Source organism: Vespula vulgaris, chromosome 22, assembly GCF_905475345.1.
Source record: "Vespula vulgaris chromosome 22, iyVesVulg1.1, whole genome shotgun sequence".
In the NCBI taxonomy this organism is placed as follows: Eukaryota; Metazoa; Arthropoda; class Insecta; order Hymenoptera; family Vespidae; genus Vespula; species Vespula vulgaris.
The window spans coordinates 3,522,492-3,548,618 of NC_066607.1; the positions used below are offsets into that span (position 1 = coordinate 3,522,492).

General features: G+C 37.6%; 1 protein-coding gene and 2 long non-coding RNA genes across 3 annotated transcripts; 1 reads left to right on the forward strand and 2 right to left on the reverse strand.

The window, feature by feature from the left end:
* Positions 1–723: 723 nt before the first annotated feature.
* LOC127071665 (uncharacterized) lies at positions 724–2,292 on the reverse strand. Its single transcript, XR_007785179.1, has 4 exons — positions 2,153–2,292; positions 1,673–1,757; positions 1,016–1,083; positions 724–920 (listed from the first exon to the last, which is right to left on the reverse strand). It is a non-coding gene; the product is annotated as an uncharacterized LOC127071665 (long non-coding RNA).
* A 170-nt stretch (positions 2,293–2,462) lies between these two features.
* Positions 2,463–4,845, reverse strand: LOC127071666 (uncharacterized). Its single transcript, XR_007785180.1, has 4 exons — positions 4,800–4,845; positions 4,135–4,215; positions 3,135–3,263; positions 2,463–2,755 (listed from the first exon to the last, which is right to left on the reverse strand). It is a non-coding gene; the product is annotated as an uncharacterized LOC127071666 (long non-coding RNA).
* A 2,729-nt stretch (positions 4,846–7,574) lies between these two features.
* Positions 7,575–9,755, forward strand: LOC127071694 (uncharacterized). Its single transcript, XM_051011247.1, has 6 exons — positions 7,575–7,667; positions 7,975–8,106; positions 8,396–8,527; positions 8,817–8,948; positions 9,449–9,580; positions 9,726–9,755. Exons 1-6 carry the CDS (start codon positions 7,629–7,631, stop codon positions 9,753–9,755), a joined length of 597 nt encoding a protein of 198 aa, XP_050867204.1. The 5' UTR covers positions 7,575–7,628.
* Positions 9,756–26,127: the final 16,372 nt, after the last annotated feature.

Here is a 26,127-nt window from a genome sequence, read left to right on the forward strand (position 1 = left end):
GAATTAAAATCTAATTTTTTATAATAATTGAAATTAAATAAAAATTTCTTAACGATGAACTTATTTGTACATACCTATATACGAAGAGCAGCAGGAAGTATATGATAACTGCTATCAAATGTGTAGGCGTCCAAACGAATTGATGAATATTATATTGGCCAATATGACGAATAATAACCTGAAAATATTCAAACTATTATTAATATAAAATACGCACATGTATAAGATTACACACGTGTAAATGTGATTTGCGTACTCAACATATAAATGCTATATCGTATATCGAAATCTGATGATATAAAATAGGAATAATAAATTATAAATGATTAAATCAAGTTTGTAAAATATTATATGTAATACTAATGAAAAATTAGACGAACTGGAATTGAAGAAGCAGGAACAGGTTCGAACACGTCTGGAAGGTTGCTTATACGAACGAAAACTGTAGAGATGAGTCAGGAAGATCGTCCTTTAGATCGTCCCTTGATTGTTTACGTATTGTTGATACATCCTAGAGAGTACAGTACAGCGTATATATAGCGTACACAAATACATACATATATAGATATACCTATAATAGAATATTATTACATACGATTGCTTTTTCTTTTGTTGCTTGCCAGAGACTCATTTCCAAGAATTATTTGGCAACTGGTGGGGGAACTTTAAAACTATTATTTATATCCTAATGTTATCTTTTCATCTTTATTAAAGAACTTATTATATGTATTTAAAAACAGATTTTTAATTTTCAAGTGAACATAAGTAAAATAAAAAATATAATATTTAACGTAAAATGCGTAAATAAAAATGAAAAAAATGTTTAATAAAAAACTTTACTTAAAATCTTTGTCGATGCATGAAGCATGGGCATCCTGCCTCAGGATGATGAAAAGGATGATTCTTTTTTTTTATTTGAACTGAAAAAGAAACAAAAATCAAATTATTAGTATCATTGTCACATTAAAAACTTATTACATTTATTGAAGAAATATGTAAAGTAACATTTACTTACCAGAATGTTTGCTGGTTCTTTGCACGATGAGCATCCTGCGTGTAATGATGATTCTTCTTTTATTTGAGCTAATAAAAAAATTAAGATTATTAATATCATGTTAATTATCATCCAATGTTAATTTAATTAATGTTAAATAAAGCTTTTCGAGATGTATCGAAATATATAGCCGTCGGTACATGCTCAAGATACATTTCAATCAATGTAATTTTACTCACGTGAGAATAACTGCGTATGACGATAGTAACGAAAATGTTATAAATTTTCTAAATAAAACAATAACTGCACCAATCGACTAAATTATAAACTATACAAATTTGTATAGTTTCTTGTGCAATGATCTATATTTTCTTCCTATGATATCAAATAAATGCAAACAAAATTAGAATTAAAATATTCTAAAATAAAATAAACGCAAGGAAGAATATAATCCACGTTTCCTTGGTTGCGTACATGCCGAAAGATTCTGTAAGACTAGAGCGTACTATACTATATCACCTTGAACGAGCTCGAACGTTTCATTGTTTTCGCGACATCATTACGCGCTCGATCAAGAGATTTCTTTGAAATACGCCGATCTCTGATTGTTTGTTTACCGAGTGCTACCTATCTCTTTCTATTAAACTCGCTTTGTATCTTTAAAAGAGAAAGACTTACCTTGTACACAGGACGAAGGACAAAGCATATGTAGAAAAAGAAAGCCGGGATATTTTATCTGTCGGTAGGTAGAATTCTTGAAAACCTGAAAAACGAAAGATGAATTAGTAGAGAAAATATTTATTATGTGTATATTATATCTATATACATACATGAGTAAGGGAAAATCCCAAGCATTGTGTATGTGTGTGTGAAAATCGAATATAATGAGAAATATGATTAATAATGACTAATTAATGATAAATTATTATTAAAAGCATCATTAAAAAGTAAGAGAAATATCGATATCGTGGAAATAAAGCCAAAAAATAAAAAAATAAAAGTATGACGTAATAGCTTTCAAGCCAGATTTTATTTTCGCGAATATCTTTCAAACGCGAAAATACTCCGACTTGCAAACATTCACGCGTGGAAATCGCGTGTTTGGCAATCGATTGATACATAGAAAGACAGTGTACAATAGAAAAATATATTAATTACCTGAAATTAATGAGGACGATACGGCTTCCGTGTGTAGCTGTCAATCACCGACCACAAAATGGCGTTATATCCACCGACAAGACGATTGCGCAGACGCGCCGCGCATGCGCAAATACGTCACTAACCAATGAACAATTTTTCGATCTAATAAACGAAAATATAAAATTTTTATAAATACGATATAAAATTATACGAACCGTCGAAATACATAATAAATATTTTATAATCACATAATTAGGAAAGAAAAGTAAAATCTATAGAGAAATAATGCCAAAAAATACGAAAAAAAGGAAAGACAACAGGCAGTCACCACTTTTATTTTCACTAATATTTCTTTTTCAGTACCGTTTCAGTACCGTTTCACTTTCTCAAATCTACATTACTACTATATAAGAGCATTTTCAATAACAACATGATAAAATTAAAATATTGAGTCACAATTTATGGAGACCTCGCCTCTTCGCCATATAGCCTTTGCTTCTTGCTCTAACCACAGCTATGAAACATATTTGATAACTATAGTCAATATCAAAGAACTAAAACCGTTCCTGATTCTAAAGCAGGGAAGAAAACTGATATATCTAACACAACTCTAAAACCATCCTGAAACAAAAAATAGAAAAAGCACAAGAAGAAAAACGAGAATTAATATATTAATTACTGAAAATCCTAATCTAAAAATCTAAAAATTGATTAACTTATTCTATGTTTTATGTACTCTACAATTCTCCTTATCTTGTTTCACGACTCTATTTTATTTTTTCAAAAGCAATGACTGGACTTTACTTTATTCTTTCAAAAACAATGACTCTATTAAGACTTTTCTTTTACGAACAAAATAGGTTGAATATTTCATTTATTTTTCACGTAACAATAAGAAGTGTATTAATTTCTTGATCATCTTCAATGATGCACTGATACTAATACCCAAACAATCAGTGCAGTTGGTTGAAAAAAAAATTAATACTTAATATGAACAAACCTTTTCTGTATAACTGACTAATTTGTACTCAATTAATTTGAATGCATATATTACTAAAATTTAAATTGCAAAATCCAAACTTCTTTAAATAAACACATCCATAGTCCAGGTCAAAATCATAATGATGATCTGAAATAAGGGGAAAAAAAAACAAAGTTATTAATATCATTAATATAATAAAAGATTTTTAACATTATTAACGAAAGGTTTAAAAAAGAAATTTACTAATTCAAGCTTTCGTTGATTCTTTGTACAATAAGCATCCTGCCCTAAAATGATGAAGAAGTAAGATGATGAAGAACTGACTAATACTTTATAAGAACTAAAAAGATGAAACATACAATAGATTATACGACAAAAAAGAATAAAAAATTTTCTGTAAATCATTTCTGAAGGTAACATAATAGAAAATATATTATCTAAAAATCATAATGAATATCTTATAAATAGAATTTAACATATTATGAAAATTGAAATTATTAAAAGCTAATTATTTTTGAAATGTACTAAAGTATGTAGCCATTTACTAGATATTGCTTGTTTTGTATTTGAAGATACAAACTCAATACAGAGACCCAATTGTTAACAAAAATGTAATAAATTCTGTTATAATATGTAATAATTCTAAAATAAAATAATAGCTGCAACAGTAAATTCGATGACGAATAACCTAAAAAGTTAAACGAATTCCTACACCATCATAACGAAATAATAAAATTTCTGTAATATTAAAATAATCGTGATAAAGTTAGAATAAAATAGTTGTGAAATAAAACGCATTATTATAACGAAATTAATCAGTTCTTTCGTACTACTACTCCTCCAAATTTTATATAGTAATAAATATCTCTCTTGTGGCCTTGAGAGAGTTCGACGCTCGATCGTTTTTATTTCGATATCGGTCGGAAAATTTTGTGAAAATATACAATCTAATATGTATGTTACCTATCTCTCTTCATTACGCCTCACTCAAATATGTATTAAAATAAGATAAACTTACTTGTCTATATCGAAGAGATGTATAAACTAATATATACTGGTATGGACATTCTATATCGTAGTTCGTGAAATTCTTAGTTATCTGAAAAATATAAGATCATATTAGCATAGCGCAAGATTAAATGTGTGTACGTAATATGTGTAGGGAATATACGGAGATGGTGTGTGTGTGTGTGTGTGTGTATACTTATATATACCGTATACCTATAGATGTATATACATAATATATATAGTGATTGTCTACTATATGTGTATGTGTATATGTATATTTATATGATCTTATTCTGTTTGTAAATATGATTGAACACGTACATGTGTGTATATGTATATAAGATCGTATACCTCTATATACATGTTTGTGTGTGTGAATACGATCGTATAAGAAAATCGAATTTAATACAGAATATCATTCGATCACGACTATTAACGCAAAATTATTGATCAGAGCATCATTAAAAAGCGAGAGAAGTATCAAGATATCGAGAAAATAAAACAGGAAAATTGAAAGCTCCGGCGGACCTATGAGAGGCTGACTTTATTTTCGCGAATATCTTTTAAACGCGATGATGCCCAGATTTGCGAACGCGGCCTGATGAAAATTGTGCGTTTGGCTATCGATTGATATATAGGAAGAGGGTATACGATAGAAAAAAGTTTATCAATTACCTGTAATTATGCGGAGCGACGAAACACCGTGTGCACTTGTCACTGCGTCCAAGGTGGCAACGAGATCTCTGACAAGGAAGGAAAGTAGACCCTATGACGTCATCACAGATACAACCAGGTCAAATCAAATATTATATTTTTCAAATTAAAATAATAAAAAATATAATGTTAGTCGTAAATAATACGATATGGATGACAAATGTAATTAATTCGAATTTTAAACATGGACAATAATTTTCTAATGAAATAATCATATTTTTTAACGATATAAATATATTAAATAGATACGCACTTGTATCACAAGTATCTATATTATCTCTATGTGTATATATTACGCGCGAAATAATGAGCAGTTAAATTGAAATGATTCGATAATTTGATGTATTTACGCGTATATATATATATATATATATATATATATATATATATATATCTAATGATATGTACTTGAGGGTATATGAAAAAAATAATATCTCTTCGAATTTTTATTTATATGTATCGAATAAGTACGATCGAAATAATTCTATATAATCGCGATTATCGAAAAGTAAGAAACGATGAAGAAATGATCATATGTAAATAGAAAGCAAGGACAAAGAAAAGAGAGAAAAAACACAGAAATTTTTACACATACACAGTCTACACATGCAAATGAACGTCGAATCGGCGCAACGCAGCGACACATTCGTAAAAATCGTATATCCACATGCACATAATTACGTATATTATACACGTATACGTTTTTCAAAAAGAACGAGCATTCGATCGCATTATATACAATCACGGTTATGTATCTCATCCTTCACACTCAGGAGATACATAAAGAAGGAAGCGATTTACCGGTAGTAGTCATTGTTCTTTCAAACGACGAACATACTCTCGATTTCGGATCACGAAGAACGATGCACCGACACTGATTCTAATTCGATACTCTACTGTTCTATCTCGTGAAATTCTTGAAATTCTTGAAAAATGTGAAATCTCAATTAATATAGGATACAATTAAAAATGTATGTGAAAAAAGGAGAAGATTAGAAGAGTGATGTGTATATATAATGTGTAAAAAGTTCATACATGTGCGTTTGTGTTTGTGTATGAATATATATGAAAATTGAATATAATACGAAATATCGATCAATCATAATCATAAACGCAAAATTGTTGATCAGAGCAGCATTAAGAAGCGAGAGAAGTATCGATATTGTGAAAATCAACTGAAAAAGAAGTGAACAAAAATTTGACGCAATAAGTTCTTTCGTGAATATCTTTTAGACGTCATAATATCTCGACTTGCGAACGCGGCCTCTTAAAAATCGCGTGTTTAACTATCGATTGGTGTATAATAATCATTGGTGTACAATAATTAGAAAAAATTTGCTAATTAACGAGAGGGACGGGGCGACGTGTTTGCTTGATACGAACTGAAGCAGCAATGGCGTCATTTACACCGTGAACTAGTTAGTGAAGCTAGAATTGGCACATACATCTGCGTCATTTTAGAAATATAACGCACTAATAAATATATTAATTTTTCTTAATATTTAATTGAAAAAGTTGCACAGAATATAATATTCAATCGCAAAAAAAATCATTGACAATGATTATCAAAAATCTTAGTGTTTTCTACAAGTCATAAATTCCCGCCAAATGCGTAGATTCCCGCGTAATGTACCAACCTATGCTTCTTCTCTCTTCTACTTCGGGGGTCAAGAAACGACTAGATAATAAATCGAATAATCAATGAATTTAACTTTCTATGATTAATATCTCTTGTAAATGTTCGGAAAGATATTTAATTATATTTGTCTATAGATTGTCCTATAAATACAAATTATTAAATAATTTCTATTCGAAAGTATTTATTATGAACTCGTTGGTAGGCAGAAGTTCTAATGGCTTTGAAAGAAGAAGAAGCTGCAACAAAGAAAAAATTGATCGAAATAAGGTAAGAAAAAACAGAGATTTACTCTAGATTTTCGAACATTATTGATCTATATAAATTTTGAAAAGCATTAGGATATTGACCAATATCATTTTCTGCAAAAATATCTCTTTTGCATCGCAAAATTTGCGAACAAAAAACTCTCTCGTTACTGTCACACAGATGCTGTACACATTCACACAAACCTATGGAATCGAGTGTAAAAACATTGGCTCCAATCTGTAAAAATACTGACCTGTGTAAATTAGTACGCTTCATTCGTAAACTCTTCAAAAAATTCGTCCTTTTGATGCAAAGGTAAGCACAAACACATACTTTTTCATTTCTTGGTACACATTTTCTATGTAGCTACTCAAGAATTTCGAATTAGTTCTTTTTATATTCCGATGAGTGAATATCGAGAATCTATCTTTTTAAAGGCGAAAGCTCAGAAATTAATATTTTCTATAATTTTACAATTGTTTAAACAGTTTTCATGCACATTCATTACAAAAAACTAATATATAAACAATAATACATTCGTTTAACAACATTAAGTTTAACAACACAAACATGCGAGAAACAAAATAATTTCATTTTAATATTTTAATATTTGGCAATTTTCGTCACAGCATTATTGATTTCGTGTAACATAACATACACGACTTTTATTTACTTTCATTATTATCAATTAGTTTCCTTTTGTACGCCGACGAGTGCACATCTCAATATTCGCAGACAAACGCTCCAACAAGTAAGAGAGAAGAGTTAATACAAGACATTAATCGATCACTCGTTCATTCAATAATTTATACTATATCTATCATTGTAGAATGAAACGGAGTGGAGGGGATACTCCGCCAGTGGGGGGAAATATAAGGCGGCCGTCTTAAGTAGTGGGGCCAGTCATGCCGCGAATTCCCACCATTCGAAACTCAGTCCTCGGGGTACGCACGCTCCGCAAGTGAGAGAAAAGGATTAATGCAAGAACACTAATCGATCACTCGTCCATTCAATAATTAATACGATTTCTATCTTTCTAGAATGAAACGGAGTGGTGGGGATACTCCGCCAGTGGGGGGAAATATAAGGCGGCCGTCTTAAGTAGTGGGGCCAGTCATGCCGCGAATTCCCACCATTCACAACTCAGTCCTCGGGGTACGCACGCTCCGCAAGTAAAAGAGAAGAGGTAATATAAGTACATTAATCGATCAATCGTCCATTCAATAATTAATACGATTTCTATCTTTCTAGAATGAAACGGAGTGGTGGGGATACTCCGCCAGTGGGGGGAAATATAAGGCGGCCGTCTTAAGTAGTGGGGCCAGTCATGCCGCGAATTCCCACCATTCGAAACTCAGTCCTCGGAGTACGCACGCTCCGCAAGTGAGAGAAAAGGATTAATGCAAGAACACTAATCGATCACTCGTCCATTCAATAATTAATACGATTTCTATCTTTCTAGAATGAAACGGAGTGGTGGGGATACTCCGCCAGTGGGGGGAATATAAGGCGGCCGTCTTAAGTAGTGGGGCCAGTCATGCCGCGAATTCCCACCATTCACAACTCAGTCCTCGGGGTACGCACGCTCCGCAAGTAAAAGAGAAGAGGTAATATAAGTACATTAATCGATCAATCGTCCATTCAATAATTAATACGATTTCTATCTTTCTAGAATGAAACGGAGTGGTGGGGATACTCCGCCAGTGGGGGGAAATATAAGGCGGCCGTCTTAAGTAGTGGGGCCAGTCATGCCGCGAATTCCCACCATTCGAAACTCAGTCCTCGGAGTACGCACGCTCCGCAAGTGAGAGAAAAGGATTAATGCAAGAACACTAATCGATCACTCGTCCATTCAATAATTAATACGATTTCTATCTTTCTAGAATGAAACGGAGTGGTGGGGATACTCCGCCAGTGGGGGGAATATAAGGCGGCCGTCTTAAGTAGTGGGGCCAGTCATGCCGCGAATTCCCACCATTCACAACTCAGTCCTCGGGGTACGCACGCTCCGCAAGTAAAAGAGAAGAGGTAATATAAGTACATTAATCGATCAATCGTCCATTCAATAATTAATACGATTTCTATCTTTCTAGAATGAAACGGAGTGGTGGGGATACTCCGCCAGTGGGGGGAAATATAAGGCGGCCGTCTTAAGTAGTGGGGCCAGTCATGCCGCGAATTCCCACCATTCGAAACTCAGTCCTCGGAGTACGCACGCTCCGCAAGTGAGAGAAAAGGATTAATGCAAGAACACTAATCGATCACTCGTCCATTCAATAATTAATACGATTTCTATCTTTCTAGAATGAAACGGAGTGGTGGGGATACTCCGCCAGTGGGGGGAATATAAGGCGGCCGTCTTAAGTAGTGGGGCCAGTCATGCCGCGAATTCCCACCATTCACAACTCAGTCCTCGGGGTACGCACGCTCCGCAAGTAAAAGAGAAGAGGTAATATAAGTACATTAATCGATCAATCGTCCATTCAATAATTAATACGATTTCTATCTTTCTAGAATGAAACCGAGTGGTGGGGATACTCCGCCAGTGGGGGGAAATATAAGGCGGCCGTCTTAAGTAGTGGGGCCAGTCATGCCGCGAATTCCCACCATTCGAAACTCAGTCCTCGGAGTACGCACGCTCCGCAAGTGAGAGAGAAGGATTAATGCAAGAACACTAATCGATCACTCGTCCATTCAATAATTAATACGATTTCTATCTTTCTAGAATGAAACGGAGTGGTGGGGATACTCCGCCAGTGGGGGGGAATATAAGGCGGCCGTCTTAAGTAGTGGGGCCAGTCATGCCGCGAATTCCCACCATTCGAAACTCAGTCCTCGGGGTACGCACGCTCCGCAAGTAAGAGAGAAGAGTTAATGGAAGCACATTGGACTTAGAAACACCCACTAGATGCCACTGGAGCGAGTATTGCCGAAGATTTTACGCAAGTACAATGTTGTATCTTTCTTATTTTCCACTTTCTATACTTTCTTTTTTGTTTTAGATTTCCACTTTGCACTTCCGGGGCGGTTGACAGTCTTTCTCCATGGGGGACTTAGAAATTTCCATGGGATGCCATAGGAGCGAGGACTAACGAAGATTTTACGCAAGTACAATGTTGTATCATTCTTATTTTCCACTTTGTATACTTTCTTTTTTGTTTTAGATGTCTACTTTGCACTTCCGAGGCCGTTGACAGTCTTTCTCCATGGGGGACTTAGAAATTTCCATGGGATGCCATAGGAGCGAGGACTAACGAAGATTTTACGCAAGTACAATGTTGTATCATTCTTATTTTCCACTTTCTATACTTTGTTTTTTGTTTTAGATTTCCACTTTGCACTTCCCGAGGACGTTGACAGTCTTTCTCCATGGGGGACTTAGAAATTTCCATGGGATGCCATAGGAGCGAGGACTAACGAAGATTTTACGCAAGTACAATGTTGTATCATTCTTATTTTCCACTTTCTATACTTTCTTTTTTGTTTTAGATGTCCACTTTGCACTCTCGGAGGCCGTTGACAGTCTTTCTCCATGGGGGACTTAGAAATTTCCATGGGATGCCATAGGAGCGAGGACTAACGAAGATTTTACGCAAGTACAATGTTGTATCATTCTTATTTTCCACTTTGTATACTTTCTTTTTTGTTTTAGATGTCCACTTTGCACTCTCGGAGGCCGTTGACAGTCTTTCTCCATGGGGGACTTAGAAATTTCCATGGGATGCCATAGGAGCGAGGACTAACGAAGATTTTACGCAAGTACAATGTTGTATCATTCTTATTTTCCACTTTGTATACTTTCTTTTTTGTTTTAGATGTCTACTTTGCACTTCCGAGGCCGTTGACAGTCTTTCTCCATGGGGGACTTAGAAATTTCCATGGGATGCCATAGGAGCGAGGACTAACGAAGATTTTACGCAAGTACAATGTTGTATCATTCTTATTTTCCACTTTCTATACTTTGTTTTTTGTTTTAGATTTCCACTTTGCACTTCCCGAGGACGTTGACAGTCTTTCTCCATGGGGGACTTAGAAATTTCCATGGGATGCCATAGGAGCGAGTATTAACGAACAGTTAATACGAGTATACAAAAGATTATTGATTTTAGACTTAAATACGAAGTGGGGATACTCGCCATCGAGAGACGTCAACAAAGTCGGTTCTTTGACCGACCATAACAGTTACTAGTTCATTTGTGTTTTGGACTTCGACGAGAGAACTTAGAAATTTTCACAGTCTGTCACAGGAGCGAGGACTAACGAAGATTTTACGCAAGTACAATGTTGTATCATTCTTATTTTCCACTGTGTATACTTTCTTTTTTGTTTTAGATGTCTACTTTGCACTTCCGAGGCCGTTGACAGTCTTTCTCCATGGGGGACTTAGAAATTTCCATGGGATGCCATAGGAGCGAGGACTAACGAAGATTGTACGCAAGTACAATGTTGTATCATTCTTATTTTCCACTTTGTATACTTTCTTTTTTGTTTTAGATGTCCACTTTGCACTCTCGGAGGCCGTTGACAGTCTTTCTCCATGGGGAACTTAGAAATTTCCATGGGATGCCATAGGAGCGAGGACTAACGAAGATTTTACGCAAGTACAATGTTGTATCATTCTTATTTTCCACTTTCTATACTATGTTTTTTGTTTTAGATTTCCACTTTGCACTTCCGAGGACGTTGACAGTCTTTCTCCATGGGGGACTTAGAAATTTCCATGGGATGCCATAGGAGCGAGGACTAACGAAGATTGTACGCAAGTACAATGTTGTATCATTCTTATTTTCCACTTTGTATACTTTCTTTTTTGTTTTAGATGTCCACTTTGCACTCTCGGAGGCCGTTGACAGTCTTTCTCCATGGGGAACTTAGAAATTTCCATGGGATGCCATAGGAGCGAGGACTAACGAAGATTTTACGCAAGTACAATGTTGTATCATTCTTATTTTCCACTTTCTATACTATGTTTTTTGTTTTAGATTTCCACTTTGCACTTCCGAGGACGTTGACAGTCTTTCTCCATGGGGGACTTAGAAATTTCCATGGGATGCCATAGGAGCGAGGACTAACGAAGATTGTACGCAAGTACAATGTTGTATCATTCTTATTTTCCACTTTGTATACTTTCTTTTTTGTTTTAGATGTCCACTTTGCACTCTCGGAGGCCGTTGACAGTCTTTCTCCATGGGGAACTTAGAAATTTCCATGGGATGCCATAGGAGCGAGGACTAACGAAGATTTTACGCAAGTACAATGTTGTATCATTCTTATTTTCCACTTTCTATACTTTGTTTTCTGTTTTAGATTTCCACTTTGCACTCTCAGAGGCCGTTGACAGTCTTTCTCCATGGGGGACTTAGAAATTTCCATGGGATGCCATAGGAGCGAGGACTAACGAAGATTTTACGCAAGTACAATGTTGTATCATTCTTATTTTCCACTTTCTATACTTTGTTTTCTGTTTTAGATTTCCACTTTGCACTCTCAGAGGCCGTTGACAGTCTTTCTCCATGGGGGACTTAGAAATTTCCATGGGATGCCATAGGAGCGAGGACTAACGAAGATTTTACGCAAGTACAATGTTGTATCATTCTTATTTTCCACTTTGTATACTTTCTTTTTTGTTTTAGATGTCCACTTTGCACTCTCGGAGGCCGTTGACAGTCTTTCTCCATGGGGGACTTAGAAATTTCCATGGGATGCCATAGGAGCGAGGACTAACGAAGATTTTACGCAAGTACAATGTTGTATCATTCTTATTTTCCACTTTCTATACTTTGTTTTCTGTTTTAGATTTCCACTTTGCACTCTCAGAGGCCGTTGACAGTCTTTCTCCATGGGGGACTTAGAAATTTCCATGGGATGCCATAGGAGCGAGGACTAACGAAGATTTTACGCAAGTACAATGTTGTATCATTCTTATTTTCCACTTTGTATACTTTCTTTTTTGTTTTAGATGTCCACTTTGCACTCTCGGAGGCCGTTGACAGTCTTTCTCCATGGGGGACTTAGAAATTTCCATGGGATGCCATAGGAGCGAGGACTAACGAAGATTTTACGCAAGTACAATGTTGTATCTTTCTTATTTTCCACTTTCTATACTTTGTTTTCTGTTTTAGACTTCCACTTTGCACTCTCAGAGGCCGTTGACAGTCTTTCTCCATGGGGGACTTAGAAATTTCCATGGGATGCCATAGGAGCGAGGACTAACGAAGATTTTACGCAAGTACAATGTTGTATCATTCTTATTTTCCACTTTGTATACTTTCTTTTTTGTTTTAGATGTCCACTTTGCACTTCCGAGGCCGTTGACAGTCTTTCTCCATGGGGGACTTAGAAATTTCCATGGGATGCCATAGGAGCGAGGACTAACGAAGATTTTACGCAAGTACAATGTTGTATCATTCTTATTTTCCACTTTCTATACTTTGTTTTTTGTTTTAGATTTCCACTTTGCACTTCCCGAGGACGTTGACAGTCTTTCTCCATGGGGGACTTAGAAATTTCCATGGGATGCCATAGGAGCGAGTATTAACGAACAGTTAATACGAGTATACAAAAGATTATTGATTTTAGACTTAAATACGAAGTGGGGATACTCGCCATCGAGAGACGTCAACAAAGTCGGTTCTTTGACCGACCATAACAGTTACTAGTTCATTTGTGTTTTGGACTTCGACGAGAGAACTTAGAAATTTTCACAGTCTGTCACAGGAGCGAGGACTAACGAAGATTTTACGCAAGTACAATGTTGTATCATTCTTATTTTCCACTTTCTATACTTTGTTTTCTGTTTTAGACTTCCACTTTGCACTCTCAGAGGCCGTTGACAGTCTTTCTCCATGGGGGACTTAGAAATTTCCATGGGATGCCATAGGAGCGAGGACTAACGAAGATTGTACGCAAGTACAATGTTGTATCTTTCTTATTTTCCACTTTCTATACTTTGTTTTCTGTTTTAGACTTCCACTTTGCACTCTCAGAGGCCGTTGACAGTCTTTCTCCATGGGGGACTTAGAAATTTCCATGGGATGCCATAGGAGCGAGGACTAACGAAGATTTTACGCAAGTACAATGTTGTATCATTCTTATTTTCCACTTTGTATACTTTCTTTTTTGTTTTAGATGTCCACTTTGCACTTCCGAGGCCGTTGACAGTCTTTCTCCATGGGGGACTTAGAAATTTCCATGGGATGCCATAGGAGCGAGGACTAACGAAGATTTTACGCAAGTACAATGTTGTATCATTCTTATTTTCCACTTTCTATACTTTGTTTTTTGTTTTAGATTTCCACTTTGCACTTCCGAGGACGTTGACAGTCTTTCTCCATGGGGGACTTAGAAATTTCCATGGGATGCCATAGGAGCGAGGACTAACGAAGAGTTTACGCAAGTACAATGTTGTATCATTCTTATTTTCCACTTTCTATACTTTGTTTTCTGTTTTAGATTTCCACTTTGCACTCTCAGAGGCCGTTGACAGTCTTTCTCCATGGGGGACTTAGAAATTTCCATGGGATGCCATAGGAGCGAGTATTAACGAACAGTTAATACGAGTATACAAAAGATTATTGATTTTAGACTTAAATACGAAGTGGGGATACTCGCCATCGAGAGACGTCAACAAAGTCGGTTCTTTGACCGACCATAACAGTTACTAGTTCATTTGTGTTTTGGACTTCGACGAGAGAACTTAGAAATTTTCACAGTCTGTCACAGGAGCGAGGACTAACGAAGATTTTACGCAAGTACAATGTTGTATCATTCTTATTTTCCACTTTCTATACTTTGTTTTCTGTTTTAGACTTCCACTTTGCACTCTCAGAGGCCGTTGACAGTCTTTCTCCATGGGGGACTTAGAAATTTCCATGGGATGCCATAGGAGCGAGGACTAACGAAGATTGTACGCAAGTACAATGTTGTATCATTCTTATTTTCCACTTTCTATACTTTGTTTTCTGTTTTAGATTTCCACTTTGCACTCTCGGAGGCCGTTGACAGTCTTTCTCCATGGGGAACTTAGAAATTTCCATGGGATGCCATAGGAGCGAGGACTAACGAAGATTTTACGCAAGTACAATGTTGTATCATTCTTATTTTCCACTTTGTATACTTTCTTTTTTGTTTTAGATGTCCACTTTGCACTCTCGGAGGCCGTTGACAGTCTTTCTCCATGGGGGACTTAGAAATTTCCATGGGATGCCATAGGAGCGAGGACTAACGAAGATTTTACGCAAGTACAATGTTGTATCATTCTTATTTTCCACTGTGTATACTTTCTTTTTTGTTTTAGATGTCTACTTTGCACTTCCGAGGCCGTTGACAGTCTTTCTCCATGGGGGACTTAGAAATTTCCATGGGATGCCATAGGAGCGAGGACTAACGAAGATTTTACGCAAGTACAATGTTGTATCATTCTTATTTTCCACTTTCTATACTTTGTTTTTTGTTTTAGATTTCCACTTTGCACTTCCGAGGACGTTGACAGTCTTTCTCCATGGGGGACTTAGAAATTTCCATGGGATGCCATAGGAGCGAGGACTAACGAAGAGTTTACGCAAGTACAATGTTGTATCATTCTTATTTTCCACTTTCTATACTTTGTTTTCTGTTTTAGATTTCCACTTTGCACTCTCAGAGGCCGTTGACAGTCTTTCTCCATGGGGGACTTAGAAATTTCCATGGGATGCCATAGGAGCGAGTATTAACGAACAGTTAATACGAGTATACAAAAGATTATTGATTTTAGACTTAAATACGAAGTGGGGATACTCGCCATCGAGAGACGTCAACAAAGTCGGTTCTTTGACCGACCATAACAGTTACTAGTTCATTTGTGTTTTGGACTTCGACGAGAGAACTTAGAAATTTTCACAGTCTGTCACAGGAGCGAGGACTAACGAAGATTTTACGCAAGTACAATGTTGTATCATTCTTATTTTCCACTTTCTATACTTTGTTTTCTGTTTTAGACTTCCACTTTGCACTCTCAGAGGCCGTTGACAGTCTTTCTCCATGGGGGACTTAGAAATTTCCATGGGATGCCATAGGAGCGAGGACTAACGAAGATTGTACGCAAGTACAATGTTGTATCATTCTTATTTTCCACTTTCTATACTTTGTTTTCTGTTTTAGATTTCCACTTTGCACTCTCGGAGGCCGTTGACAGTCTTTCTCCATGGGGAACTTAGAAATTTCCATGGGATGCCATAGGAGCGAGGACTAACGAAGATTGTACGCAAGTACAATGTTGTATCATTCTTATTTTCCACTTTCTATACTTTGTTTTTTGTTTTAGATTTCCACTTTGCACTTCCGAGGACGTTGACAGTCTTTCTCCATGGGGGACTTAGAAATTTCCATGGGATGCCATAGGAGCGAGGACTAACGAAGAGTTTACGCAAGTACAATGTTGTATCATTCTTATTTTCCACTTTCTATACTTTGTTTTCTGTTTTAGATTTCCACTTTGCACTCTCAGAGGCCGTTGACAGTCTTTCTCCATGGGGGACTTAGAAATTTCCATGGGATGCCATAGGAGCGAGGACTAACGAAGATTGTACGCAAGTACAATGTTGTATCATTCTTATTTTCCACTTTCTATACTTTGTTTTCTGTTTTAGACTTCCACTTTGCACTCTCAGAGGCCGTTGACAGTCTTTCTCCATGGGGGACTTAGAAATTTCCATGGGATGCCATAGGAGCGAGGACTAACGAAGATTGTACGCAAGTACAATGTTGTATCATTCTTATTTTCCACTTTCTATACTTTGTTTTTTGTTTTAGATTTCCACTTTGCACTCTCAGAGGCCGTTGACAGTCTTCCTCCATGGGAGACTTAGAAATTTCCATGGGATGCCATAGGAGCGAGGACTAACGAAGATTGTACGCAAGTACAATGTTGTATCATTCTTATTTTCCACTTTCTATACTTTGTTTTCTGTTTTAGATTTCCACTTTGCACTCTCAGAGGCCGTTGACAGTCTTCCTCCATGGGAGACTTAGAAATTTCCATGGGATGCCATAGGAGCGAGGACTAACGAAGATTGTACGCAAGTACAATGTTGTATCATTCTTATTTTCCACTTTCTATACTTTGTTTTTTGTTTTAGATTTCCACTTTGCACTCTCAGAGGCCGTTGACAGTCTTCCTCCATGGGAGACTTAGAAATTTCCATGGGATGCCATAGGAGCGAGGACTAACGAAGATTGTACGCAAGTACAATGTTGTATCATTCTTATTTTCCACTTTCTATACTTTGTTTTTTGTTTTAGATGTCCACTTTGCACTTCCGAGGCCGTTGACAGTCTTTCTCCATGGGGGACTTAGAAATTTCCATGGGATGCCATAGGAGCGAGGACTAACGAAGATTGTACGCAAGTACAATGTTGTATCATTCTTATTTTCCACTTTCTATACTTTGTTTTCTGTTTTAGATTTCCACTTTGCACTCTCAGAGGCCGTTGACAGTCTTTCTCCATGGGGGACTTAGAAATTTCCATGGGATGCCATAGGAGCGAGGACTAACGAAGATTGTACGCAAGTACAATGTTGTATCATTCTTATTTTCCACTTTCTATACTTTGTTTTCTGTTTTAGATTTCCACTTTGCACTCTCAGAGGCCGTTGACAGTCTTTCTCCATGGGGGACTTAGAAATTTCCATGGGATGCCATAGGAGCGAGGACTAACGAAGATTTTACGCAAGTACAATGTTGTATCATTCTTATTTTCCACTTTCTATACTTTGTTTTTTGTTTTAGATTTACACTTTGCACTTCCGAGGCTGTTGACAGTCTTTCTCCATGGGAGACTTAGAAATTTCCATGGGATGCCATAGGAGCGAGGTCTAACGAAGATTTTACGCAAGTACAATGTTGTATCATTCTTATTTTCCACTTTCTATACTTTCTTTTTTGTTTTAGATTTCCACTTTGCACTTCCGAGGCTGTTGACAGTCTTTCTCCATGGGGGACTTAGAAATTTCCATGGGATGCCATAGGAGCAAGGACTAACGAAGATTATACGCAAGTACAATGATGTATTATTCTTATTGTCGACCTTCTATGCTATTCTTTTTGTTTCAGACATTGTTCTGTGCTTTCCGAGGGTCTTGGCAATCTATCTCCACGAGTTGACTTAGAAATCTTCGCACCTTTGGGGGACTTTGAAAATCTATCTCCATGTGTGGACTTAGAAATCTTCGCACCTTTGGGGGACTTAGAAATCTTCGCACCTTTGGGGGACTTTGAAAATCTATCTCCACGAGTGGACTTAGAAATCTTCGCACCTTTGGTGGACTTTGAAAATCTATCTCCACGAGTGGACTTAGAAATCTTCGCACCTTTGGGGGACTTTGAAAATCTATCTCCATGTGTGGACTTAGAAATCTTCGCACCTTTGGGGGACTTTGAAAATCTATCTCCACGAGTGGACTTAGAAATCTTCGCACCTTTGGGGGACTTTGAAAATCTATCTCCATGTGTGGACTTAGAAATCTTCGCACCTTTGGGGGACTTTGAAAATCTATGTCCACGAGTGGACTTAGAAATCTTCGCACCTTTGGGGGACTTTGAAAATCTATCTCCACGAGTGGACTTAGAAATCTTCGCACCTTTGGGGGACTTAGAAATATTCGCACCTTTGGGGGACTTTGAAAATCTATCTCCACGAGTGGACTTAGAAATTTTCGCACCTTTGGGGGACTTTGAAAATCTATCTCCATGTGTGGACTTAGAAATCTTCGCACCTTTGGGGGACTTTGAAAATCTATCTCCACGAGTGGACTTAGAAATCTTCGCACCTTTGGGGGACTTTGAAAATCTATCTCCATGTGTGGACTTAGAAATCTTCGCACCTTTGGGGGACTTTGAAAATCTATCTCCACGAGTGGACTTAGAAATCTTCGCACCTTTGGGGGACTTTGAAAATCTATCTCCATGTGTGGACTTAGAAATCTTCACACCTTTGGGGGACTTTGAAAATCTATCTCCACGAGTGGACTTAGAAATCTTCGCACCTTTGGGGGACTTTGAAAATCTATCTCCACGAGTGGACTTAGAAATCTTCGCACCTTTGGGGGACTTAGAAATATTCGCACCTTTGGGGGACTTTGAAAATCTATCTCCACGAGTGGACTTAGAAATTTTCGCACCTTTGGGGGACTTTGAAAATCTATCTCCATGTGTGGACTTAGAAATCTTCGCACCTTTGGGGGACTTTGAAAATCTATCTCCACGAGTGGACTTAGAAATCTTCGCACCTTTGGGGGACTTTGAAAATCTATCTCCATGTGTGGACTTAGAAATCTTCGCACCTTTGGGGGACTTTGAAAATCTATCTCCACGAGTGGACTTAGAAATCTTCGCACCTTTGGGGGACTTTGAAAATCTATCTCCATGTGTGGACTTAGAAATCTTCGCACCTTTGGGGGACTTTGAAAATCTATGTCCACGAGTGGACTTAGAAATCTTCGCACCTTTGGGGGACTTTGAAAATCTATCTCCATGTGTGGACTTAGAAATCTTCACACCTTTGGGGGACTTTGAAAATCTATCTCCACGAGTGGACTTAGAAATCTTCGCACCTTTGGTGGACTTTGAAAATCTATCTCCACGAGTGGACTTAGAAATCTTCGCACCTTTGGGGGACTTTGAAAATCTATCTCCATGTGTGGACTTAGAAATCTTCGCACCTTTGGGGGACTTTGAAAATCTATCTCCACGAGTGGACTTAGAAATCTTCGCACCTTTGGGGGACTTTGAAAATCTATCTCCATGTGTGGACTTAGAAATCTTCGCACCTTTGGGGGACTTTGAAAATCTATGTCCACGAGTGGACTTAGAAATCTTCGCACCTTTGGGGGACTTTGAAAATCTATCTCCACGAGTGGACTTAGAAATCTTCGCACCTTTGGGGGACTTAGAAATATTCGCACCTTTGGGGGACTTTGAAAATCTATCTCCACGAGTGGACTTAGAAATTTTCGCACCTTTGGGGGACTTTGAAAATCTATCTCCATGTGTGGACTTAGAAATCTTCGCACCTTTGGGGGACTTTGAAAATCTATCTCCACGAGTGGACTTAGAAATCTTCGCACCTTTGGGGGACTTTGAAAATCTATCTCCATGTGTGGACTTAGAAATCTTCGCACCTTTGGGGGACTTTGAAAATCTATCTCCACGAGTGGACTTAGAAATCTTCGCACCTTTGGGGGACTTTGAAAATCTATCTCCATGTGTGGACTTAGAAATCTTCACACCTTTGGGGGACTTTGAAAATCTATCTCCACGAGTGGACTTAGAAATCTTCGCACCTTTGGGGGACTTTGAAAATCTATCTCCACGAGTGGACTTAGAAATCTTCGCACCTTTGGGGGACTTAGAAATATTCGCACCTTTGGGGGACTTTGAAAATCTATCTCCACGAGTGGACTTAGAAATTTTCGCACCTTTGGGGGACTTTGAAAATCTATCTCCATGTGTGGACTTAGAAATCTTCGCACCTTTGGGGGACTTTGAAAATCTATCTCCACGAGTGGACTTAGAAATCTTCGCACCTTTGGGGGACTTTGAAAATCTATCTCCATGTGTGGACTTAGAAATCTTCGCACCTTTGGGGGACTTTGAAAATCTATCTCCACGAGTGGACTTAGAAATCTTCGCACCTTTGGGGGACTTTGAAAATCTATCTCCATGTGTGGACTTAGAAATCTTCGCACCTTTGGGGGACTTTGAAAATCTATGTCCACGAGTGGACTTAGAAATCTTCGCACCTTTGGGGGACTTTGAAAATCTATCTCCATGTGTGGACTTAGAAATCTTCACACCTTTGGGGGACTTTGAAAATCTATCTCCACGAGTGGACTTAGAAATCTTCGCACCTTTGGGGGACTTTGAAAATCTATCTCCACGAGTGGACTTAGAAATCTTCGCACCTTTGGGGGACTTAGAAATATTCGCACCTTTGGGGGACTTTGAAAATCTATCTCCACGAGTGGACTTAGAAATTTTCGCACCCTTGTGGGACTGAAAATCTATCTCCATGTGTGGACTTAGAAATTTTCGGACACTTGAGGAAGTTTGAAAATCTATCTCCACGAGTGGACTTAGAAATTTTCGCACGATGCCGAAGTCGAGCGAGTATTAACGAAGACTTAAAGTAAGTATATTTTTCTATCATAATTTGTTGAATGATTTAGACAGTTTTCATTATAACAATTATACTAATTATTTCGTTTGTATTTTTGTTTCAGAACCTCGTTGCAGACGCGCGCGTTGCAATGATGTAATCGAGTGTTGTATCGCTAAAATAAATTTATCGCGAAGTAGAAGCAGTGTTTGTTCGTTCGCGTTTCGCGATTTAAACCACTAGTGTTTTTGCATAGACTGCGTGCAATGCAGTCCTTAGAGTCAGTGTTTGTTCGCGTAGTTTTTTGATTTTTTAACAGTCGCACAGACTGTACTTGTAAAATATAGTAGAGTTGCGTTAAGTAAATTCAGTGACCGTTCGTTAATAAGTAACTATCGCGAATTAGAGTCAGTGCATCACCGAAGAGGATCTCGACCAACGTCGATGTCGACCTACCTCATGTTCAACCAACTACAAATCGTCCACCCTCAATTTCGACCTAAATCGCGGTCCAGTGTTTTGGAGCCATCGCAGAACTTCTTAAGTAGTGAGTTTATTTTTAAGTTCCTCCGATCACTCAATCATGTCGAGGACGAAAGGTCCGAATCGGCACGAGTGATTGGTTGTAATTTATAATAAAAGAGCATTGAGTGACCACTAGGAAATTTCTTTCGACTTTTCGTTTCAGGATGGTTTTCAAGTTTCCTTAGATTCATTGGTTTGTTTCCAAGTTTTAGAATAAGGGTAGTTGATGTATAATAATGGTGGTTATCGAATGTTCTATAGTTTTTGATTGGGCATGAAGCAATCAAGAGGCTATATCTCTAAGAGGTTCCCACAAACTGTGGCTCAAGAGGACTACTATTGGATTGTTGTTTCATTTTCGTATTTTCGACAGATTAGTTGAATTAGATATATTTTAATTTCTATGTGGTCACCCAAAATGCTCTTATGTAATAATAATTTTGATTTCAGAAACCGGGACGACGTAACACTTCGTCTTCCACCTCACATTGATACTCGTACGCGAATGGAATTATTTCATATGTCATTCATTTTTACTATTAACGTCGAGTTGTAAATTTTTCTTTTCTTTTTATTCTCTCTTCTATTTTCTTTTTAAAGTGCACTGAATGAAAGTGCATGTGGAATTGATAAAAATGCACCGAAATGCAAGGCAAGTTCTTTCTTTTGCGCGGTATGGGAAGAGAGTATTCGTTTAGAATAGGATCGGAAATTTTTCATTTCGATTTTCTCTTATAAATTTAAATTAACTTAAATTCAGAATTTTATTCTATAAATTTATTGTCCCGGTTTAATTGCTCAAGTTTCTCTCGGGTGGGACCCTTGGGAGGGGCCCTCGGGTGTGGGCTTTTGTGCGGGCTACTTTCTCAGTATCTTGCAAAGATCTTTCCACTTTTTATTTTCTTCTCCTTTTTTTTTTCTTTTAATCTTTTTCTGTTTCAGGTGAGATCATCGAGGAATGGACCATCGAGGGATGGATCATCGAGGGATTGATCATCGAGGGAACGGTCGTGATTTTTATTTCTTTCATTATAATACATTTCTTTTTATTCTACACATTTCTACTTATTAGAAGCATTTCTATATATGTATAAGCAAGCTTATATTTATTATATGCATATTTATTATATTTATTACATGCATTTCTATCGATTACACGTATTTCTATTTATTGAAACGCATAGCTACGTAATAGTTTGAACGGTTACCCGAGATTTATTACTCTATTTTCTCTCGACTTCGGTACTCTGATTTTTCTCGGGTGAAGCGATCCTCAAGATATTCGTCCGTCGTTCCAAATTCTATCTTTCTCTCGCACTCTCGCACACATTCCCGGTATCTCTTTTCTTTTCCTCTTCTTCTTTTTCTTCTTCCCATCAGCTTTTACTCTTTCTCTTTTTCTGTTTCTAAATCATCGAGGGAACGATCATCGTGGGATGATTACACGGAAGTTAACGGAACCTCGCTGCATATAATTAATATTATATTCAGAGAGGGTATGTCTCCTTGCTTCCGTACGCGATGATAGGGATAACATTCACGCGCGTGCCGGTCGTCACGCGCATGAGTGTTCGCGGTCGCGAGATTAAAAGTCCTACCGAGGACTACGTTTTAATTTTTGAAATATAGACACGACCGGTCGTGTCTCGAGATGTCTGAAGCTGACGGTGTGGATGGTGGCGTTCTTCGTCAGCAGGGTCTCGTTCGTCTCCAGTTTTCTGATAAGCCGGAAACTCCCGAAGCGGAAAGACATCTCGAACGCGAATTTTAGAGTAGAGTCCCCGTTAGCCCGTGGGTCCCCAGATGCAGCTACCTCCTCGTGGTGGGACCTGGGTCGGTAGTACTTGCGATATAGTGAATTCTATGTCTAAATTATTTCTAAAATCTTTAATTAAATTATATATGTTATCTAAAAGTTGTTACGAAATTGTATATATAATCATATAGCGCAAGTACTACCGGGCGGATGGCTGCATATTTCAATCTTTTTCCAAAATCTTTTTTCTCTCAAATTTTTATTAGAATAATTTAAATTAATTAGATTTTACATTGCTAATCATACTTTAACAGATAAATAGATCGAATATATAAAATTGTAAATTAATAAAGTTATAAAATTATACGAAATTATAGGAATATAAAATTATTTCGTAATTACACGAAAACGCACAGAAAACTTTTCTGTCGCACTTATGTTCTCTTTCAATTATACATATTCCTCTTTACTTTTATTACTTATATACTTTTATTAATTATATTAATTATACACTTTAGTAATTATAGACTTTTGATAATCATAATGATTATATACTTTTATTTATTATATTAATTACTTTTTTAACTTTTATTAGTCATTTGTCTCGGGTGGGACCCTTGGGAGGGGCCCTCGGGTGTGGGCCTTAGGCGGGTTTCGTTCTTTCACTAGGGAAAAATTGAACTCTATTATGTTACTCTGATTTTCGTCGAGTGAACCATTCTTCGAGATGCACACCCATCGTTCGAAATTCTACTTTTCTCACGCGCATTTCCCCAAATACTCCCAGTTTCTTTTCCCCTTTATCTCTTCTTCCGCCTTTTGCTCTTTTCTTTTTATTGTTTTTGATCATCTTTTGATACTGTCTTTCTGTTTCAGGTTAGTTCATCGAGGGAGCCATCATCTAGGGAGCGATCATCGAGGGACCGATCATCGTGAAATTAAATTTTTTCAGGAAAGTATTTGAATATAAATGTCTTTTTGCATATAATTTTGTATATAATTTTTGCTATTATATTTAATTTTTATCTTTTTAATTTTTGTTCTTATATTTAATTTTTGCCTTTTTCACTTTTGCTCTTACATATCATTTTCGATATCTTTTTAATATCTGCTTTTATATTTAATTTTTATTATATTTGTAATATTTGCTTTTATATTTAATTTTTATTTTTTGTTTAATTTTTGTCTTATATTTATCTCTACTATCATCTTTTTTCTGTTTCAGATTAGGTGACCGAGGTACGGATCATCGTGGGACCTTTACACGGAAGTTAATGGAACCTCTCTGCATATAATTCTTATTATATGCAGGGAGGGTACGTCTCCTTGCTTCCGTACGCGAATAATAGATAAAACACTCACGCGCGTGACGGCCGGCACGCGCTTGGGTGTTCGCGAGCGCGAGATTAAGTCCTACCGAGGACTACGTTTTGATTTCAGAAATCGAAATATAGACACGACCGGTCGTGTCTCGAGATGTCTGAAGCCGACGGTGTGGACGGTGGAGCGATCTGTAAGCGGGGTTTTACACATCTCCAGTTTGCTGAGAAGCCCGAAGCTCCCGAAGCGGAAAGGCATCTCGGATCGCGGATTTTAGAGTAGAGTCCCCGTTAGTCCGCGGGTCTCTACATGCAGTAACCTCCACGCGGTGGGACCTGGGTCGGTAATACTTGCGATATGCCGAAATGTTATGGGAAACAAGTATTATCGAGCTAATAGCTGCATACTTTAAAATCTTTTTCAAAATCTTTTCCATGTAATTCCAAGTTACATTTCGCATGGTTTCATACGTCTTTTGTATCTTCTACAGTAAGTTTATAGTAGTTTCTATTCATCGAAACGCATAGCTCTATAATGTAATAATTGCTCGGAATAGATTATTATGGTTTCTCTCGGGTGGGACCCATGAGTAGGGCTCATGGGCGTGGGCTTCTGTGCGGGTCTCCTTCTTTCTTCATCGAAAAATCGAGCTGGATTTTTGTACTCTGGTTTTCGTCGATATTCTATGTTCATCTTTTCTTCTCAATCTCATCTTCTTCTCATGTGCATGTGTTCCATTACATCTTACGGATATTCTTTTCTTTCTTTTCTTTTCTGCTCCATTCTCTCGTTCTGGCTTCCTTCTCTTCTCATTTTCTTTCTATCTCATCGTCTTTGCCTCTTCTTCGCGAATCTCGATATATCCGCGCGGGATACGGGTAGGATAGGAAGAACACTCGCGCGTGTGTCGGCGGGCACATGCGTTGTGTTCTCGGGCGCGATAATGGACATCGTTTGATTGCTAAAACGAAATGACTGGATGTGTGTCGGTTTATGTGCTGCCGAGAGAATGGTTTGCTATCCGTAAGAGTGGACTGACCCTCCTCCAGTTAGCCGCCAGAATTCTCGGTTGGTGCGTGGACGCCGCGAACGCGAATTTAGAGTCATCGTTATTTTAACACTCCCGAGAGTGTTCGGGCGCGATTAAAAGTCCTACCGGGGACTTCGTTTTATAGAACGTCGATCATTTGAACACACCGGTCACGCGAATTTCAGAGTAGAGACCCCGTCAGCCCGTGGGTCTCCAACTGCAGCAACCTCCACGCGGTGGGACCTGGGTCGGAAGTACTTGTGTTTCATCAATATCTCATGGTGTGCAAGTATTGCCGAGCGAATGGCTGCGTTCATTAAGACTTTTCTAAAATTTCTTCTATGTAATTCCAAATTGAACATCGCAGGACGTACATATTATATTCTTTCTAACACTTTCCGTATATTCATTGGTAAAGTCACAGTGATTCCTATACTTTGAAATTGTTAGCTCTATAATAATTGAAATAGTTCAAAATTAATTATCATAGTTTCTCTCGGGTGGGACCCATGGGAGGGGCTCATGGGCGTGGGCTTCTGTGCGGGTCTCCTTCTTTCAATACCAAAAACCCAGCTAGATTTTCGTTCTCTGGTTTTGGTCGATGTTCTATGCCCATCTTTTCTTTCCAATTTCATCTTTT